The following is a 21,505-nucleotide window of genomic DNA, read 5'->3' on the forward strand; positions in this document are numbered from 1 at the left end:
GCATTCTCTGTGTTCTAATGATATATGCCTTTTATCACAGATTTAACATTAGCCAGCCCGAAACTTTGTGTGAAATTACCGTACTTACGGTTGTAGAGTTTATATATTTAAGGTCTTGGTGCTTTCCATTTTCAATTGGCAAACAGTAACACTGTAAACAATAAGACAATATGATATATTAGTGATATATTCATCTATACATAAATGAACATAAAATCAGACCGTCGTATATGAAACCATCCTATATTAGCTCTCACTTTATATAACAACAAGGTTTATTCCTTCTGCAGAACCATTTTTGTCCAGACAAACAGACAGCTCAATACTTTGGGGACTGGAGATCCCTAAACAAATTGCACTTGGTATCCCACTTTTTGTGCGTAAATACTATAAAATTAAAGGAACACTATACCTGACCCTGTAGTGTTAAAACCGCCATTTAAGTGGCTTGCCCCCTGGAAGGGGTTAAAACTCACCTTATTTCCTACGGGTCTGTGGGCGCTGGCCCCGCCTCTCAACTACCTCATTGGTGACATCATCAGAATTGCCGATTTTTAGCCAATCCAATGCTTTCCCATAGGATTGGCTTAAAATCAGCAAGGAGGCAGGATGGGGACGGGGATCAGATGCCATTTTTGCCAGTCAGCACTTCTTCATAGAGATGCATTGAATCAATGCATCTCTATGAGGAAAATTCAGCGTCTCCATGCAGAGCGTAGAGATGCTGAACGGCAGTGCTGCCTACTGTGCAGCACTGCCCCAGGAAGCCCCTCCAGTGGCCATCTGAAGAGTGGTCACAGGAGGTATCCCTAAGGCCAATGTAAACACTGCCTTTTCACTGAAAAGGCATCGTTTGCATGAAAATGCCTGAAAACAATAATTATACTCATCAGAACAACTACTTTAAGCTGTAGTTGTTCTAGTGCCTATAGTGTCCCTTTAAGTAAAAATGCACATAATTGTCATTCTGTTGGCTTTCTGACCATATATCTTATTCACAATACTCTTATAACAGTGAATTATGTTACTTCAGTTCCATTTTCACCTGTATTCAGCCAGGTCCCATTACTTTGCTCTGTAGTGCAGGGGTTATTCAACAAACAGAGGAGATTTTTTTTTACCGAATTACCTACTGTGGCTTAAATTGCGCAATTCAATTGCTGAACCTCTCAACCTCCACCAACAGAAACAAACTGTGTGTATTATCTGTAATATTGTTAAGCAAGCAAAGCAGGAAGGGGAATTGGATGTACTTGTCCATTTAGGGACAAATGACTTGGCTTGCAATGAGGTTTCAGAGGTTAAGGAAGTTTTTAGTGTTTTTGCCAATGATATACGGCAGGTTGCTTCCACACTGTCATTCTCTGAAGTTCTGCCTGTGCATAACACTCAGAATGACAGGCGGATGCGTATTAGGGACTTTAACTTGTGGCTTGGTGAATGGTGTCGGGAGCAAGGATTTGGCTTTATTGCTCATGGTAGCTCTGTTTGGAATGGAAATAAACTGTACAAAAAAGATGGTTTGCATCTTTCTCAAAAGGGAACAAATGTTCTCAGTGAGCAGTTCAGAGGTTTTGCTAAGATGTATTTAAACTAGGAGGGGGGGCAAAAGGGTGATAAAACATCAATCCAATTGTCCCCCAAAACAAGGACAGAAGGTGCCTGTAGAAAGTGTGTTAAAAAATGATAAGCTCAGTGGGAGCTTTATACGAATGTTTTCGGTTGCTCTCTCGCATATCGAGAAAGAGTTCATACTTATGTATATATCTTATATTTGTACTTTTGTTGTTTAAGATCAGGTAAACCTCCGGCCACATCCCTGCTGGGGCTGGACTCTTCCCGCACTCCCAATGTGGATCTGCAGTGCTCTTAATCGTTGCAATACTGGGTGATGCAATATACCGAATGGGGCACCTTGAACCTCTCGTCTTGCCCAATGTTGTTTACGGCAGATAGGTAGCTGGGGCGATAGCCCTATCCTTTAATTCAGAACGAATACAACAGTTTCAAGTAACCCCGCCACATCACCTGCCCTATGCAAACTGCATTTAATTATACCTAACTAGTTCTAAATTTTAGACCCTCACACCTACCCTAATGCAATATTTAGGCCGATATGTGGCATCGCGCCAAGCATTAATGACGGAATGTGAATACAATGATATGGTTGTTTGACCGCTCCACTTGGCTATTAGCCATACACCACACGAGAGCACTGCAGTACACTGCTCCATGAGGCGTTTAAAGCACAGCCCGAATACACGTGTATGAATGTCCTGTTAAAGCTCAGAACGTTTCATTTTTAGAAGCTGTCTTTAATATATAACTGTTGACAAATTTTGTTATTTTGCAAGTTTAACAATCCGAGTTACCACTATATATCCGTAGAACCATGACCTTGTTCTGCATCTTTGCTCATTGTACGATGTCTTTCCCAAGAGTCCCTTACAACAAAAAAAAATAAAATGTGCATTGTATTTCTATGTTATGCCACACAGCAATGTTGCTTACTGCTGTATAGCGGGTGCCTGCCGTTGGGGCAAGGCACACGCAAATGTGAATGTTACCCTTCTTTATGCACTCAAAAAAAAAAAAAAAATGATAAGCTTAGAGTCATGTCTACAAATGCTCGCAGTTTAGGGAATAAGATCCATGAACTTGTGGCAATAATGGCAACTGATAGTGTAGATTTAGTCGCTGTTACTGAGACATGGTATAATGAAAAAAATGACTGGGACATAGCAATACCAGGGTACTCTTTATATAGAAAAGACAGGGAAGGCAAGGAAGGGGGAGGGGTGGCCCTGTATGTGAAGGATAGCATAAAATCTAGCCTAATAAAGGTTAGTGAGACGAACATAGAGTCCATTTGGGTTACGTTAGAATTTGGTAATCACACAGTAATTCGTGTAGGTGTGATTTATAGGCCCCCAGGACAAATTGAAGAGTTAGATAATCTACTAGCTGAAGAAATAACTAAAATGACAATGAGGGGGAAAGTTATCACCATGGGTGACTTTAATCTTCCTGATGTGAATTGGAAAACAAAAATAGCTACTTGTGCCAGAAGCACACATATTCTAAACTCCCTACTGGGATTGTCTCTAAAACAAGTCGTTGAGGAGCCAACTCATAAAGAGGCCATACTAGATTTAGTGTTAACAAATGGAGATTTGGTATCAGATATTACTGTAGGTGAAAGTCTAGGATCCAGTGATCATCAGTCAGTGTGGTTTAATATAAGAACAGTGACTGAGTCACACCACACAAAAACAAAAGTTTTAGACTTTAGAAAAACAGACTTTTCTAAAATTAGAATATGTGTAAAGGAGTCATTATCAGACTGGAGCAACTTAAATGGAGTCCAAAAGAAATGGGATTATTTAAAAGCTGCACTACTGAAGGCAACAGAAAATTGCATTAGGCTTGTCAGTAAAAGCAAAAAATTCAAGAAACCACTGTGGTACTCCGCAGATGTGGCCAAAATAGTAAAAAACAAAAAGTTAGCATTTAGTAATTATAAAAAAAAACCCAGAGTGAGGAAGACAGAATGACCTATAAGATTAGGCAGAAAGAGGCTAAGCAAGTTATAAGAGCTTCCAAATCACACACAGAAGAGAAAATAGCACAGTCAGTAAAAAAGGGGGACAAAACTTTTTTTAGATACATAAATGAGAAAAGAAAAGTAAGACAAGGATTAGTTAGATTAAAAACAAAAGAAGGAAGGTATGTAGATGAGGAAAAAGGTCTAGCTGACTGCCTCAATGAATATTTTTGTTCGGTATTTACAGCTGAAAATGAAGGAAAGGGACCTCTGTTAAAAAAAAGGATAAATGAGTAATTTATTACACGTGAGTTTACAGAGGAAGAGGTTCTATTTCAACTGTCAAAAGTAAAGACAAATAAGTCAATGGGACCTGATGGAATACACCCAAAGCTATTAAAAGAGCTTAGTGGTGTACTAGCAAAACCATTAACAGATTTATTTAACCAATCATTGTTAACAGGAGTAGTCCCAGAAGATTGGAAGTTAGCGAATGTTGTGCCCATTCACAAGAAAGGTAATAGGGAGGAGTCGGGCAACTATAGGCCAGTAAGCCTTACTTCAGTAGTGGGGAAAATGATGGAAACCATGTTAAAGGATAGGATTGTTGAACATCTAAAAACACATGGATTTCAAGAACAGAGACAACATGGGTTTACTTCAGGGAGATCATGCCAAACTAATCTTATTGATTTTTTTGATTGGGTAACTAAAATTATAGATCAGGGTGGTGCAGTAGACATTGTTTACCTAGATTTCAGTAAGGCTTTTGACACTGTTGCACATAGAAGGCTTATCAATAAACTGCAATCTTTGAGTTTGGATTCCAATATTGTTGAATGGGTAAGGCAGTGGCTGAGTGACAGGCAACAGAGGGTTGTAGTCAATGGAGTATATTCGAAGCTTGGGCTTGTCACCAGTGGGGTACCTCAGGGATCTGTACTTGGACCCATTCTCTTTAATATTTTTATTAGTGATATTGCAGAAGGTCTTGATGGTAAGGTGTGTCTTTTTGCGGATGATACTAAGATATGTAACAGGGTTGATGTTCCAGGAGGGATAAGCCAAATGGCAAATGATTTAGGTAAACTAGAAAAATGGTCAGAGTTGTGGCAACTGACATTTAATGTGGATAAGTGCAAGACAATGCATCTTGGACGTAAAAACCCAAGGGCAGAGTACAGAATATTTGATAGAGTCCTAACCTCAACATCTGAGGAAAGGTATTTCGGGGTGATTATTTCTGAGGACTTAAAGGTAGGCAGACAATGTAATAGAGCAGCAGGAAATGCTAGCAGAATGCTTGGTTGTATAGGGAGAGGTATTAGCAGTAGAAAGAGGGAAGTGCTCATGCCATTGTACAGAACACTGGTGAGACCTCACTTGGAGTACTGTACACAGTACTGGAGACCATATCTTCAGAAGGATATAGATACCTTAGATAGAGTTCAAAGAAGGGCTGCTAAACTGGTTCATGGATTGCAGGATAAAACTTACCAGGAAAGGTTAAAGGATCTTAACATGTATAGCTTGGTGGAAAGACGAGACAGGGGGGATATGATAGAAACATTTAAATACATAAAGGGAATCAACACAGTAAAGGAGGAGACTATATTTAAAAGAAGAAAAACTACCACAACAAGAGGACATAGTCTAAAATTAGAGGGACAAAGGTTTAAAAATAATATCAGGAAGTATTACTTTACTGAGAGGGTAGTGGATGCATGGAATAGCCTTCCAGCTGAAGTGGTAGAGGTTAACACAGTAAAGGAGTTTAAGCATGCGTGGGATAGGCATAAGGCTATCCTAACTATAAGATAATGCCAGGGACTAATGAAAGTATTTAGAAAACTGGGCAGACTAGATGGGCCGAATGGTTCTTATCTGCCGTCACATTCTATGTTTCTATGTTTCTATAATGAGATATCAGCATCGTGTATGGCGGTGAGGGCCACACAAGAATTGTGATTGTAGCCTCAGTTCATTTGTGTTACCCCTGTAAACAGAGCTTATTTAAAAAGAAAAAAAAAAGTTTAAAGTCTATGTGGGGTAATAAAATCCATTAGGCCATAACGACCCTCTATCTGCCAGGTCACTAAATAATTAACGCTTTAGGCAACTATCTAATTTCACATATGTGAAAAACTTAGTCTGCTCATACAACAGGAATATGATTCATAAAACGATGCAGACTTCGCATAAAACATTCCTGTAATGTGTGTATAGTTGACACAAGTAAATTCTAAATAGTAAGACGGAAATCTAAAATCATTTTTAAAGCCTTACGTCTACAAGAATCCTAGTCTTGTCCTAAAGTTCCCCACTAGTGCAAATATACCATGATATAGTGAATCATTGATACTTTCACGGCAACCAAATTACATTTATAAATAGAGGTTTGCTTCTTCTGTGGTTAAACCCTTTCAAAGGGGATTGTCACTTCCCAGAATTCCAGATTATATTTCCCCCAAATATGTGTTTGTGAGGTCTGGAAAAATGAAATTACAAGTATAAATAAAGGCCTCTGTATTTAGCATTCTCCAGGAAGTGTAACTGAGTGCCTCCATCTTGGAATAGATATATGAAGATACAAACAGTGTTTCTTGTTATCTTCCCCCAACTCACTGTGTGCCATTGCTGTGCCAGGACAGAACTGGAATTGCAATGTGAGGTGCTAAACCTTTACTATACATCTAAAACAAAACAAACTATTGCATAAAGAAGGTTAAAAACATAATATAGGAGATTTGAAATGTCTAATGGTATAATTTCCAAAGAAGAGACAATTCCTTTCTAGGAAAAGCATGTAGATTGGCTTTTTGTTGGGTAACATGTTCGACTTACTTTAGAGAAATCCCCAATTAGTTCATCATCTTCACTGTCGGTAATATTGCATTTCGGACTGCTAATGCACATCTACACATTAAAAGAATAAATTAATTATTTGTCATACATTCTAAAATATTGGTGTTTCTCAGATTGTAAGCGTGGTCCTGCATCAGCCATGCTTTACTCTATGGAAACACCTTTTCTTCTGCTGGAGAAGACTCGAGGCAGAGCGGGCACAGTGGGTATCCAGGTAGGTTGTCAGATCATTCTAAAATGGTTTGACACCTTATCATGGGATGGCACCTGGGCACTCATAGCACCTGGGCACTCATAGCACCATGACGTTACAGCGGGTTGCACTTGTAATGGTGCTTTGAGTGTTCGCTTAACTTGTATAGGGAATGCGTACAGTGCCAGAGCAAGTGATAAAGTTACAAATTGTGAGTGTTTACATGTAGGAGTCATTTAGGGGGAGTAATTTACTTGTACGTTTTGTTTACCCACTGTACAGCAAATCTCCCAAGTGTCCCTATTTAGGAGGGACAGCCCCTGTTTTGGGACAAAATCCCTCGATATCTCGTATTTATCTTAATGCCCCTATTTTCTAGGACCTTCATATTGTTGGTGTGCCTGAGAGTATAACGGAGCTCCACAGCAATAATACTCCCATTACTGTGACTTTAAACAAAAGTAAATTTGTTTAGAATTCAGTCTGTGTAAATAAGATACATTGTTCTGGTTCTAAATTACATTTAGTTGTATTATTGTTATTAGTAAATTAATCAAAATTTCTCAGAACAGCCCTGCCCCTTGCCACACTTTTAAAATGAAAGTGTCCCTCTTAGTCTATATGACATGTTGGGAGGTATAGTACAGTACAAAAATTATAGTTATTAAAATGACTATAAATCCTAGATGTCCCCAGTGGACACATTTTGTACAGCAGCCTACCAAAACGTGCACATTTACTCACTGAGAGGTTGTGATCCCCATCTCCACTGCTGTCTTGTTTCTTGGCATCCTGCTGCTCTGGTGTTCCCTTTTCTAACCAGGCAGGCTGCGGTCTCGCAATACACTCTGGACTTTGGAAGAGTTCTAAAAGCTTCATGCGAGATGATTTCTTGAAAATAATGGAATACATATAATTATGAAAAGAAATCTAAAAAGGTATTTCAATTATGACAATATAGAGATTTTACTGAGCTGACCTGACTCTCAGCACTCTCAGCCAGTCAGTCATCACTGTCAAATTTGAACAATAGTGACCTGGACAATTCAGTAATATATATCGCACATTATCAATACCCCCTGGTTTGTAGGTGCTGGGAAAAGCCCCTATTAAATGCTCTGGCATAAAACCAGAGAACAGAACTCAGACTCGCAGGCGTAGGCAACCTTGGGCACTCCAGATGTTTTGGACTACAGCTACCATGATGCTTTGCAAGCATTATGCGTGTAAAAGCATTGTGGGGGATGTTGTCCAAAACATCTGGAGTGCCAAAGGTTGCCTATCCCTGTGACATTAGGTAACATAACTGCTACTTTGAGCTGTAGTGTTTATATTGCTTAGACTGCCTCTTTAAAGGACCACTATAGTGCCAGAAAAACATAATTGTTTTCCTGGCACTATAGTGCCCTGAGGGTGCCCCCACCCTCAGGGACCCCCTCCCGCCGGGCTGGATGGAGAGTAAAGGGTAAAAACTTACCTTTATTCCAGCGCCGGGCGGGGAGCTCTCCTCCTCCTCTCCCCCTCCTCTCCCCCTCCGATCCTCCCTTTTGGCTGAATGCGCATGCGCGGCAAGAGCTGCGCGCGCATTCAGCCGGTCGCATAGGAAAGCATTTACAATGCTTTCCTCTGGACGCTTGCGTGCTCTCACTGTGATTTTCACAGTGAGAATCACGCAAGCGCCTCTAGCGGCTGTCAGTGAGACAGCCACAAGAGGATTTGGAGGCTGGATTAACCCATTTATAAACATAGCAGTTTCTCTGAAACTGCTATGTTTATAAAAAAAAAAAAAAAAAAGGGTTAATCCTAGATGGCCCAGGCACCCAGACCACTTCATTATGCTGAAGTGGTCTGGGTGCCAAGAGTGGTCCTTTAAACGATTTTTAAACCAATGACTAGACTCTACTTAAACTTGTTACATCCCCCTCATTTTGTGTTCGAAGGGCACATTACCTGCTCATATGAGATAGTATGGACCAGATTGTGAGTATCATTGGCCTATAATGGCTTACACTTTTGGTTCCTTATATCATTGTCATTATATTCACTGAGAGAGATCCCATGCTTTCCCATGACAGTAACATTTCTTATCCCTATGAAAGTGTGTGCAATCTTAAGAAAGACTTTAACTGTGCCTTCTGTTGGTTACATGTCAAAACAAAGGTAAGTTATAATAGTTTGAGTGTGGCTTCGCCAGATTGACCTATCTCTTCCTATTGTAATGTCTGCTCCAGTCCTCCAAACAGTCCCGACTACAGCGAGACAGTCCCTATTTCAGGATCCTGTTCCGCTGTCCCAATTATGTCCTGAACCAGGGATCTGTACATGGGCAGCACATCATCAGACACTCTCGCGCAATTTTCCAGCCAGGTTCACCCGTTACGATGATGATTCCATTTACCTTTCTCGTATTTTGATGAAGGACGTTTTCATTTTCTCTTGCTTTATTTCTTCTTATTATTTTTTTCTTAAAAATAAAATATAGAAAAGCATTTGAAGAATTAGCGTATTTCCCAATCCAATAATTACAGGGTTATTCACTGAAGTGAACATTATCAGGAATTGGAAGTGCATTTCAAATTTAAGGGCAAAGTAGCTGAAATAGATACAATCTCAAAGTTTGCTATGCTTCCATTTCGGCTAATTTGGCTTCAAATTTAAAAATTCTCTTTGAATTACAGACAATTCTCACTTTAGTATATATTCCTGTAAATGTAACATTAGACTTTTTAACTCCAAATTTTAGCCAAAGCATTTCACTAAAAAGCGAGTTCTGTTGAAATAACAACTGAATTACAACATTCATGACAAAATGAGCAAATTGGGAAAATTCCTTGATTTTTGATTCTTGATTTTGCAAATAAACAATTTTGGCAAATTTTCATTTTTTTGTTACCAGTTTGTCCTTTATTTGCACAATTCTCTCTCTTTTTTTTTTTTTTACTCATTTATGGATTGAGATTATTTATGAATATGGGATGAAGTAAAGTCAATATATAAATATATATCTAGCATGTATCTATTAGAAAACAGAAAGGCCATGGGGGGAGATTTCAACGCTACCCCATGCCCAGCTGCTGACAGGAGCTCAAGAGACGGAGGACCACGCTCACAAGGCCGCGGCGGTCAGGATCGCCTCCTTAAAAAATTCATGGATAGTACCGGCTTAATTGACATATGGCGTGCCCATCACCCAGATACTAGGGACTACTCGTTCTATTCCGCTCCTCATGGGACCTATTCCCGGATAGATTTCTTCCTGACCAACGGGACTGGAATGGCACGCGTAGTCAAGTCGGAGGTGGGAGATATCTCGTGGTCTGACCACGTCGATGTGTCTATAAGCTTAGGGATCCTCTGTATAGCCTCACCATGGACGTGGAAACTGAATGCGTCCCTCCTACGGGACCCCCTAATAACAGAACAGATAAGGGAGGAGATAACGGCGTATTTTGCTATGAACGATACTCCGGACGTGAGCCCCAGTACGGTATGGGCAGCCCACAAGGCGGTAATTAGAGGAATACTAATCAAACTAGCCACGAGGAGGAAAAAGATGAAACACCAACGCTTGGAGGCACTCCTGAGCCAACTGCGCACACTGGAACAGAAACATCAATCTGCGCCTGATGGAGACTCACTTGCACAGCTTAATTCGGTGAGAAGGTCTATTCGAACGCTACTGCTCGACGACGCAGCTAAATCTATGACGTGGACCAGGCGCACATACTTTGAAAACGCGAACAAAATGGACACGTTCCTAGCCAGAACATTAAGGCCTCGGAACCGTAGGCCGCATATCACGTTGATTAAGCGCCCTGATGGCTTGACAATGTCCAAACCTAGTGAGATTGCACGAGTTTTCGAAGATTTCTATAAGCGACTATACAACCACACACCAGAGAGTACGCTGTCTGAGCTGGAGGAAGAACGAAACATTCTCACTTATCTCAACGGATTGGGGATGGCCAAACTGACTAGGGAGGCAGCATCTAGCCTGGCCATGGAAGTCACGGAGGTAGAGATAGACAAGGCCATTTTTAATCTGAAAGGCAATAAGGCACCGGGTCCTGATGGCTTCGATGGAGCCTACTACAAGGCCTTTAGGGAGGAACTGACCCCACATATGGTACGTCTCTTTGCGGACTTGCGAGAGGGGGGACAATTACAATCTGATATGACCTTGGCTACCATAATCTTACTGCCCAAACCGAACAAGGACCCCCTATATCCTGAGAATTTTAGACCCATATCTCTGATCAACCATGATCTGAAAATATTAGCTCGGATACAAGCGGATAGGTTAAACCCACTTCTGCCCTCGATTATCCACGCAGACCAGGTAGGCTTTATACGGGGCAGGCAGCTGTTTGAAAACACCAGGAGGAATATCGATTTAATATGGAAACAGACAGCTGTAGCTGCCCCAACGCTCGTGGTGTCTATTGACGCTGAGAAAGCCTTCGACAGGGTCAGATGGCGATTTCTGTTTACGATTATGAAGCACTTGGGCTTCCCTGGTGAATACATAGCGATGACACAAGCGATGTACCACAACGTGAGAGCCCAAATACAGATTACAGGTGCCCCATTGTCTCCTTTTCAACTCTTTAACGGGACAAGGCAGGGGTGCCCCTTATCTCCCCTACTTTTTACCTTGGCACTGGAACCTCTACTGCAGGCTATACGTCGTGACCCTGGGATCAGCGGGGTTGCGGTGGGGGGAGAAGAATTTACCGTTTCAGCATATGCGGATGATATTCTTTTGACGCTAACAAACCCAGAGGAATCGATTTCAACCTTGCGGAACGTAATAACAGAGTACGGGACCTACTCAGGCTATAAGGCCAATATGCAAAAGTCAAGCGCCTTACCGATAGGAATTCCAGAGGAAGCAGTGGGACGGATAAGGGAGGCCTATAAGATCAGGATCGAAACAGGGTCGCTGACCTATTTAGGGATTCATCTGACCGCGGACAGCGGACGCTTATACGCGGCTAATTATACTCCCATGCTCAGATCTTTGATCTCCGACCTGGAAAGATGGAACGACAAACCAATATCATGGATAGGACGGGTAAACGCGGTGAAAATGAACATACTACCGCGCATCCTGTTCCTGTTTCAGGCCCTGCCGATACAGGTCGCTAAATCACAGCTGGCTCCGCTACAAAAGGCAATAGGAGATTTCGTTTGGCACAACAAGAGGCACAGGATAGCCAGACAGGTGCTTTACAGACGCAAAGATAGAGGCGGGCTTGGCCTCCCAAACCTATACTTCTATTACCTGGCTGCTCAACTGACGCAGATTGCGATGTGGCACTCACCGACCGCCGAGAGGAGATGGGTGGACATAGAGTCCATGATGGTTGGATCCGACGTCCCCCAATTTGCCATGTGGGCCTCTAAAGACAGCAGACCTATCATACGGACGACGTGCCCGGCGGTTCTTAACTCTATCCACATTTGGGACCGTAGCAGATCCAGATACTCTCTCGCATCCACACCGTCCCCTCTCACTCCAATACTGCGGAACCGCGAGTTTCCTCCAGGAATGGCACCTCGGGAATTTAAACGAATAGAAAAAACTGGACTACAGAGGATTCACCAGCTATACCGGAACGGAACCATAATTCAATTCACAGACCTCCAACAGGACTCCCACATGACCCCCGCAGATTTCTTTAGGTATCTTCAAATCCGGGACTATGCAAGACAAGCACACATAAAAGCGGCAGCTATGAAACAGATGACATTTTATGAATCAATGTGCCTACAAGGAGTAACTCCCAAGGGATCGATTACGCTCTTATACGCCCACCTAAGCGAGAAGAACAAGGAATGGGGAAACTTACCGTACACAGATAAATGGGAATCTGAATTGGGAGAAGTGCTCGAAGGCATTGAATGGCAAGAAATCTGGGAGGCAAACTCTAAGGCCTCCATATGCACCACTTTTCAGGAACAATCCTGGAAGACCATGCTGCGATGGTATACCACCCCTATACAACTTTACCATATGCACAAAACGGAAACTGACAATTGTTGGAGAGGATGTGGCATGCGCGGCACTTATCTACATATGTGGTGGGAGTGCCCAAAAGTTCAGGCCTTTTGGACAGCAGTCAGAGATATACTGATACAGGTGTTTGGCAGGCCACTGCCCCTGAATCCATGGACCTATCTGCTTAACAGATCTGTTGAGGGCTGGTCCAAACGAGAACAGGCATTAATACACAAAGTGACCCTAAGTGCTCGCAGGGCAATAGCCACAGCGTGGCTGTCGCCGGAAGGCCCTGATACCCAAACCATAGTACCCAAAATAAAGGACTGCAGGCTTATGGATGACCTGACGTCCAGGGTGAAGGGATCTGTGGAGAGATTCCTGAAACTATGGGAACCTTGGGACAATTGCGCTCTGGCTGATCGAAGAGGCTAGTAAATAGGCCCGTGGCTATTTGACTGGGTGCGGACGAAGGTGGGGACCGTGTTTTTTTCATTTCTGATCATTGTTCAGTGGTATCCCCCTTCTCCCTCCTCCTCCTCCCCCCCATTCTTCTTTAAGCATCCTTTAAGGGACACTCTCCGACAGAGGTGGGTTCGCCCTTGTCTCGTACCTCTCAACTTCCTCATCTTTTCTCTGAGGGGGACTCCCCCCCCCCCACCCTCTTCCCCCCTTTTTTCTTCTTATCCTCTATCTGGACTTTTTCCTCTTTTCTCCTTTTTCTCGCATTCTCTTCTTTCTTTTTTTTTTCTCTCTTTTTTTTTTTTTCTCTTCTCGCTAGCCTGTTTGACGGATTGGACGGTACAGTGGAATCGTTTGGCTACCCTGACTGGGTGTCACAGAGCTTTGACAATCCTCATGCAGGGCTTGAATAAAAGTTTAAAAATGTTCTCGACAGGGAGGCAACCCATGAACGATCCGGGACCGGGTCGTGAGGGGGATTGCCATTAGGCCAGGCTTGGGTTGCGTACAAATTTATACAGACTACGCGCAGAAGAGCTGGCTGCTGCGTAAGTTAAATGGTTACAGTACATTCGCAATACCAAACGACTAGGCATAGAGAAATGATAACATGTGTTTTCTTATATTAAAAGTGGAGTAATAAAAGTCGACATAGGATGTGTACTGCCGCATAACGTTGTTACTTATGTATAAGTGATTGCCATGTCCTGAGTCTGGCTTCTGCGCAAGCCCCATTGTTGCTTGATTATTGCTATTGCCTTTCTCTGTCGAATTCAAAAAGAAAGAATTAAAAAAAAGAAAACAGAAATGCCATCCCTGCAGACGCTTATTGGAACATGAGCTGCACACACGCATCTTGTTTTATTATTTTATTATTTATATAGCGCCAGCAAATTCCGTAGCGCTGTACAATGGATACTTATTTAGCATAATAAGCCACAAGCAACAGACAGTACTAAAACAAAGCATTTGGAGTCTTCATAATGTTAGCTAAATACATTCAACAAAGAAAAGACATTTCCCATTTTTAAACACTTGAATTTTTTTTTTTGATTCATAGGAATATTTCCATTTGCTAAATAATAGCAAAGCTTATACTTTAAATAGCATATATACAGCCTGCTGGCCGAATTTACAAGTAAATTGTAAAGTAACATGAAAAGTTAAGTTGTACTTTGTGGAATTTGTCATTTTTTGAGGTTTTACTGCAATGCTACCAGCGTGCTGTCAGCAGGATTGTAAAAATCATGCTTAGCTATTACATGCCTCCCAACTGTCCTGATCCTGGCAGGACAGTCCCTATTTCCGGGTCCAGCTTTTAGGGACACCAGGGAATTGTGCCCAATTATTAGACATGTTTGCACTATGTTCATGACTCTGCAGAGTGCACTAGGCAGGTAACCTAGTGTGTATTCACGCCACACTAATCTGCCTGTAAAGTTCTGACCCACTCTAAACCTCTCCCACTAGACTCCCAATTCTATGGATGCTGGAGTTGGGAGGTATACTATTACAGTGTGAATTGTTACAAGTTCAAAGTAAATCCAAGGTGGATTTCCAATCTTAAGGTAAAGTAGTCAGCTTTGTATTTATTTTGGATATATTGTCCTAAAATTTGAAAGTCATGATGTTTTTTTTCGAACTCTATGAACAATTATGTTGACTTAATTTTTATTTTTCAGGTTTTTTTTAGTACATCCATTCACCGTACATAAAAAATTATTAGTAATAGTATATAATTAATGTATTTAGAATAATACAACCATAACTCTGACTAGTTGCTCCTGTAGGTTACAAAAGAACACTTACCGTTTTCCAGGCTCTTGTTTCAAAAGCGTAGTCACTACAGGTTAAACAAAAATGGAAAATTTGTTGCATTGTGTTACCAACATTTCTTCATATATTGGATTTATGAAAATGAATAAGTATACTGCACACAATATATAACAAAACATTTATTTAAAAAAAAGACTATTTATCAATATTTCAAAATGATTTCTATTTGTACTACATTTCTCCTACAGTGTATTAAATCCTTTAACCCCTTAAGGACACATGACATGTGTGACATGTCATGATTCCCTTTTATTCCAGAGGTTTGGTCCTTAAGGGGTTAAGCATCTGGACTTCCTAAATAATTGTGAAGAACTATGAGGGTAATTTTAAAGGAGCGGTGTTCATTTTGTAGACCAAAGGACATTTGGTAGAGGAGCAGCTAGTGAAAAGAACACATTTTGTCTGGGATACTGTGGTTCAAGTAAATCTGGCAGGATAATTCACTGAAGAAACAAATGCAAGTTTTTGGCCAAAATAGCTGAATTGGGTAACTTTTGTCAATTCAGCTTGTTTGGTCTAAAGTTTTAATTATGCATTAAATTCACTTAGATTTGCAAAAAAGTTGATTTGGTCTGCATGAGGGCTCCACCTCAGGCTCCATGGGAGTTAACTCCCGGCGCCCCTCGGGGCTTTGCAATGACACGTATTGCCAGACATTTTAAAATGTCAAAACAAAAACGAGAGAGAACAAAGCATGGATAAAGAAAATAAAAAATAAGAAATGCATTACACCGGCACTGCTGGCCACCATTTCGCAACACCACATCCCCCACAAGAAATGTAGGCATGTGTCCCTATGGTATTGAACCCCGTCCCCTCCCACCCAAACGGCTTCAAACCCCCCCCCCCCATCCTAAATAACGCAGCACAGTGGGCACTCAAAGGTCCTGCCAGTTCATAAACCCCCCCCCCCCCTTAAAGTACGACATCTGACTCCCTTCTGCACCTCCGCTGTGTCCACCGGTCTCCGGTGGGACAACATGAGTGGCTCCAGATGTCTCTCATCGCTGGCCATTGGGGACGAAAGGCGAGGAACCTCTCAGCTACCGGTCTGCTGGAGGCTCCCACATGTCAGCCCCCCTGGTCTCTCAGCAACAGGGACAATCCACTGTAGGCCACCCTCATCAAAGCCCGGATGCGGAGGCTCCACTCTGGTCGGCAAGCTGCAATCAGGTAGGAGCTGCGGTCACCCAGCACACCCAATGGGACTTTGTAAAGTGGCAAGGTGGGTTCTGCAGTGTGAAGCCAGAGAGTCAGCCGTGGCAGCCTTCAGGTGAATGTGTGAATGGTTGTGAGGTAAAGGTAGGTAGAGCAAGGTTCCACAGACGGAGAGGCCTCCATAACGTATTGGTAACTACTAACGTGCAAAATGCCACAGTGGACCGGGATAACCCCCCGGTCCAAGGGAGGGGGGAGCGGGGCCAGCCCAGCAAACCCGATGCTGATCAGCAGTAATTGCACCCTCATTCTGTGGGGTGATTTCCCCCTCTGTAGCGTAGGCGTATTGCAGACAGCGAACGGCTAGCTCTGGCATGTGGGCCGCCACATGTCAGGCTCTGATGTCAAGGTAGGCCGCAGGAGGTAATTTCACCTCAATCCTGGTGGTATCTACTGGATTTTGAGGTCTATTAGTTGCCGGGGAATTCATCGCCATAGATCTTTGCACCTCTAAGGCATACAAGCATTCGGTGTGCATTATTTCAGCATATTTTCAGACTCAAGGCCGGAGCTGTGTGAGATGGCTGCTAATCAGCTCGATGGCCCCCGGTCCTGCTGCCCCCCGTGATCACTAATTTGGAGCCAGTGAGAATGTACCTTGCTACAATGTATGGCCTGCAATGCATTGTGGTCTGTGCATATATTAATTTTTAGACAATGTACCTTGTGCTGCAGATTTCAGGGCTAACTTTCGGTGTTGACTCATTTGGAAACTCTGCAAAGATGTTAAACAAAATATTTACAATTAAACATATGTAATTATTTCAGACACACACAAGACATAGGGATCGATTGCTGTGAGTTGATAAGTGGCTAGCAGAATTTACATTAAACGTGATAAACTGGACAAATATCCAACTGGGATTTAATGAATAAACTCAAAAGTGAGATCCTTATCCTCATAAAATGGATTTCCTAGGCTTTTTTCCCCCCATTATCACTGGCATAATGACATCATAAGCTTGAAACCTCTGTCACTAAACAGCAAGTAATGAGAAGAAGGGAGATCTGGGACATGGACATTTATTTCCTACCTATTCTGTGTTCAATTTTGTTTATTTTGTGTATTAATATTGGTTTTGTATTTTACTGTACCATAATGTATCAATGCAATGTTTTGTGGACCCAGGACATACTTAAAAATTAGAGAAATCTCAATGTATCTTTCCTGTCAATCTAAACCCTAAGTCGGTAATTGGTTCCCGAATTCCAACTACAAAGGAGAAAATGGAATAGAGGCTTGACTTGAAGACCCAGCTTTCAAAAAATGATCTAAAAAACCCTCAATGGATATAACTAGTAGGTCTATTTCTTCTGCCACAACAGTAAATATATATTTGTTTAAATGTAAGAAAGATTGGTAAATAGGAGAAAAAAAAATTAAAAAAAATGCTAGCCTGCAAGTACCATAATCACAAAAACAAACATTAGTGGTTATGGTGGCCAGACTGCCCTCATCAAGCCATTTGCAAACAGTTTGACAGGTTACCTAGGGTTTGAAGAAGAGGCAGAAACGTTTGCACAGAGCTTCTGTGAGCTCCCCTGAGATAAGACCAGCTGTGCATGGCTAGCAACCTGGCTCAGATCTCCTGGAAGAGATGACTCTCTTTAAAAAGGATCTGTCAGTTCTCAGGGTTTTTAACGTTATGTTTAAGTATCCCTTTATTTAACAAATACGTGCTTGTTAGGTCTGTAAAATATAAACTAATTTAGAAATCCTCGCGTCTGTATTTATATTTATCCTGGAATCAAGCCCCTCCATCTTGCCTCTCTGTCAGTCATTGTTAAAAATCTCTGCCCTTTGTATGTGGGTCAGCATTGAGAGAGCATAACGATTCGAATAAACAAATATTTACAAGAATATACAGCATCACATGAGAAAGGTTAACATAACTTATAGGTAATTTCCAATGTTTTATTTAATGTTGTCATTTCCAGAGAAGTCAATGCCGGTTCCCCTTTTAGGAGTTTACGGTGACCCAGCCTTGTTAAAATAGACTATAAATAAGTTATAGGTCATTTGTTTTCAATATTTTACGCAAAAGTGTAAATTCTGGAGAAGTTACATCTCCCCTTTATAACATTTGCCAGTAACTAAATGACGAGAGGACCAGATCAGATACAAATATCACATTCATTAATAAAAATATATTTAAATCACTAATACAGATTTAATTGTCTCTACTCTGCTTGTGCAGACATTCCGCCAATTCATTTTACAAATGCAGGGAGAGGTGTGCTATATCTGGTACTCAAAAGATTAAACAGGTAAATTAGATCACAAGAAGCTCATAAAAACACTAATCCCGAAATAATATTCTCTGTCTAAAGTCCTCTCATTTTGAGACTATTACCTATCCCCAAACAGTGACTGGTGACATCATACGTCTGTTGTAACATGACCTGCAAGGACAGTGTGCTTTGTTCTCACCTGTGGCTGTTCCCATGGCAGGGTGAAGCTGACAAGTTGTGTCGGTAGGGCTAGGGTTTTGAGAGTCAGGGGACAGCTTTAATCGTCGCCTTGGTGTGATGCCAGATAACCTACAACAAAGGGTGCCCGTTATTGGTTATGTTTGGTTAACCCCTAGTTTGATGATACGTTCAGTGAATGCAAATACAGGTAATCACAGGTTAGAGGCAAGGGGCAGTGATGTCACTGAAAAAGTGGCAGTGGAAAAAGAGAAATTGGGGGCACACTCCGAACATGTATTTCTCAGCAGTTAGTAAAGACCAATATGTATACAAAATATAGATTAAGGAACAGCGCACACACACAAATACAGTTTCAAATGTTACAAAGATACACATGTGATTTTAAGTAGCCTTGTAAAATGTAAAACCCCTTAAGGACCAAACTTCTGGAATAAAAGGGAATCATGACATGTCACACATGTCATGTGTCCTTAAGGAATTAATCTGTATTTTTAAAAGGCGGCAATAACAGCTCAATGGTAAACATGGGGAGCAGCAGGGCACCCTGTTATTTAATCCTACAGCAATAACATCATTTCTGTATTTCTATTGAGATTTGGGTTAGGGTTGGTGTTATGGGGTACCTACTATTAAGATGGTCTGAACTTCTATTATGGCTGGGTGAGGGTGATTGGAATTGCATTGAGATGATCTGACTCTACACAAATTTGCCTGCCTGCCGTTTATAATTTGATTAATGCATACAATATATATATAATATATCCTGTCCATGTCAAACAATAAGATATTTTGAAGAAAAGAAGACATGCAAGCTAACTGAATAGAATAATTGATATACACATTTCATATTCTCATACAATATATTACACATTTACAGTGGAATGTCTTGTCGGTGCTATATGACTAAGGGTATGACTTCTTAGGATTACAGGGGGCTAGTGTTGGGGGTTCATAGTGTCCGGGGGTGTCTAGCGTTAGGAATACTGATGGCTATATTATATTTTTGTTAGGCTTGAGGGGATCTATGGGGCACGGATTGTTGCTCACTTGGTTGACAGTGATAGGAGTTACATTCACAGAATCACAAAGGCAGATACCCTTTAACCCTTGATACCAGTATCCCTAAACACCTCCTAACCCAACCCTATATACTCCCAAATCCTGCTTCAATAATGTAGAATTACTCTACTCTATATTATAACATCACCAGGTACCTCCAGAGCCAGATTATCATTATGCATTAATAGTCACATCATTAAATGCCAGTTATACCAGTGTACCTCACATCATTAAACACCAGTTATATCAGTGTACCCCACATCATTAAACGCCAGTTATACCAGTGTACCCCACATCATTAAATGCCAGTTCTATTAGTGTACCCCACATCATTAAATGCCAGTAATACCAGTGTACCCCACATCATTAAACACCAGTTATATCAGTGTACCCCACATCATTAAACGCCAGTTATACCAGTGTACCCCACATCATTAAATGCCAGTTCTATTAGTGTACCCCACATCATTAAACGCCAGTTATACCAGTGTACCCCACATCATTAAATGCCAGTTCTATTAGTGTACCCCACATCATTAAATGCCAGTAATACCAGTGTACCCCACATCATTAAACACCAGTTATACCAGTGTACCTCACATCATTAAATGCCAGTTATACCAGTGTACCCCACATCATTAAACACCAGTTATATCAGTGTACCCCACATCATTAAACGCCAGTTATACCAGTGTACTCCACATCATTAAACACCAGTTATATCAGTGTACCCCACATCATTAAACGCCAGTTATACCAGTGTACCCCACATCATTAAACGCCAGTTATACCAGTGTACCCCACATCATTAAACGCCAGTTATACCCGTGTACCTCACATCATTAAATGCCAGTTCTATTAGTGTACCCCACATCATTAAACACCAGTTATATCAATGTACCCCACATCATTAAGCGCCAGTTATATCAATGTACCCCACATCATTAAGCGCCAGTTATACCAGTGTACCTCACATCATTAAATGCCAGTTCTATTAGTGTACTCCACATCATTAAAACACCAGTTATACCAGTGTACCCCACATCATTAAAACACCAGTTATATCAGTTTACCCCACAACATTAAAACACCAGTTAAATAAATGTACCCCACATCATTAAAACACCAGTAATATCAGTGTACCCCACATAATTTAATAGCAGATACCAGGCACAGTGATAATTATTCTACATTTACAATAAAGAAAGCGGTCATGTTTTAGATCACTTTAATAAATGTGATCAAGATAAAACAGAATTTTCAGAACACTTTTATAAGGCAAGTCACATTCTAACAACCATATGGTTGCTTCTTCACTCCAAAAACTTTCATGTAGTCACTGCAAACGCTATGACATCACTACATCCAAAAATCAATCTATAGGACTAGCAGATTAGTGTTAGTACTCATTTTATTTTATTATAAAAAATTATCTATGCTTATCCCGAAGCTCAATATAAACAGGTTTCAAATTACTGGTAAAATAACCTGTTTAACATACGCGTTTACTGACATATATCCTTTAACTATAGGTTTTCCTAATAATTTTTCGATTTTCTCTCATTTCTTTTTACTTTACCTGTCTTTACATTTCAGATGTCCCATATTACCAGTCAATCCGGTGACAGGTGACAGTCCCAGATCTGGAGAAAATGTCAGAACTTCATCCAAGCTGCTGTTAGAGATCTCAAGTTCATTTTTGCTTCTAGAAAATATTAAAAAACTTGCATCGCCCAGTTTTTCATCATCTACAACACAAGACATTGCCATGAGAGCTCTCTAATCTGAATATAAATTCATAAATATATATTGGTTCTTAAAAATGCATCACAGCACAAAGTATTCTGTGTGCTTGTGTTTCCCAATCAAGAAAAGCCTTTGATCTCTTTCTTGT

General features: G+C 41.1%; 2 protein-coding genes across 2 annotated transcripts in view; one reads left to right on the forward strand and one right to left on the reverse strand.

Moving 5' to 3' along the window:
* Positions 1-21,375, reverse strand: part of LOC134574719 (M-phase inducer phosphatase 1-A-like) — a 35,042-nt gene extending 13,667 nt beyond the window's left edge. The window contains exons 1-8 of the mRNA XM_063433820.1: positions 21,191-21,375; positions 18,551-18,660; positions 16,783-16,834; positions 14,875-14,908; positions 9,001-9,066; positions 7,347-7,493; positions 6,389-6,460; positions 89-151 (exon numbers count right to left, since the gene is read on the reverse strand). Coding sequence (XP_063289890.1) covers positions 89-151; positions 6,389-6,460; positions 7,347-7,493; positions 9,001-9,066; positions 14,875-14,908; positions 16,783-16,834; positions 18,551-18,660; positions 21,191-21,375 — 729 coding nt within the window. The remainder of the gene's footprint in view (positions 1-88; positions 152-6,388; positions 6,461-7,346; positions 7,494-9,000; positions 9,067-14,874; positions 14,909-16,782; positions 16,835-18,550; positions 18,661-21,190) is intronic.
* The window catches only part of LOC134575555 (tumor necrosis factor receptor superfamily member 1A-like), a 486,416-nt gene that overhangs the window by 98,614 nt on the left and 366,297 nt on the right, over positions 1-21,505 (forward strand). The window lies entirely within an intron of this gene.

This window comes from Pelobates fuscus, chromosome 10 (assembly GCF_036172605.1).
Source record: "Pelobates fuscus isolate aPelFus1 chromosome 10, aPelFus1.pri, whole genome shotgun sequence".
Taxonomy (NCBI): domain Eukaryota; kingdom Metazoa; phylum Chordata; class Amphibia; order Anura; family Pelobatidae; genus Pelobates; species Pelobates fuscus.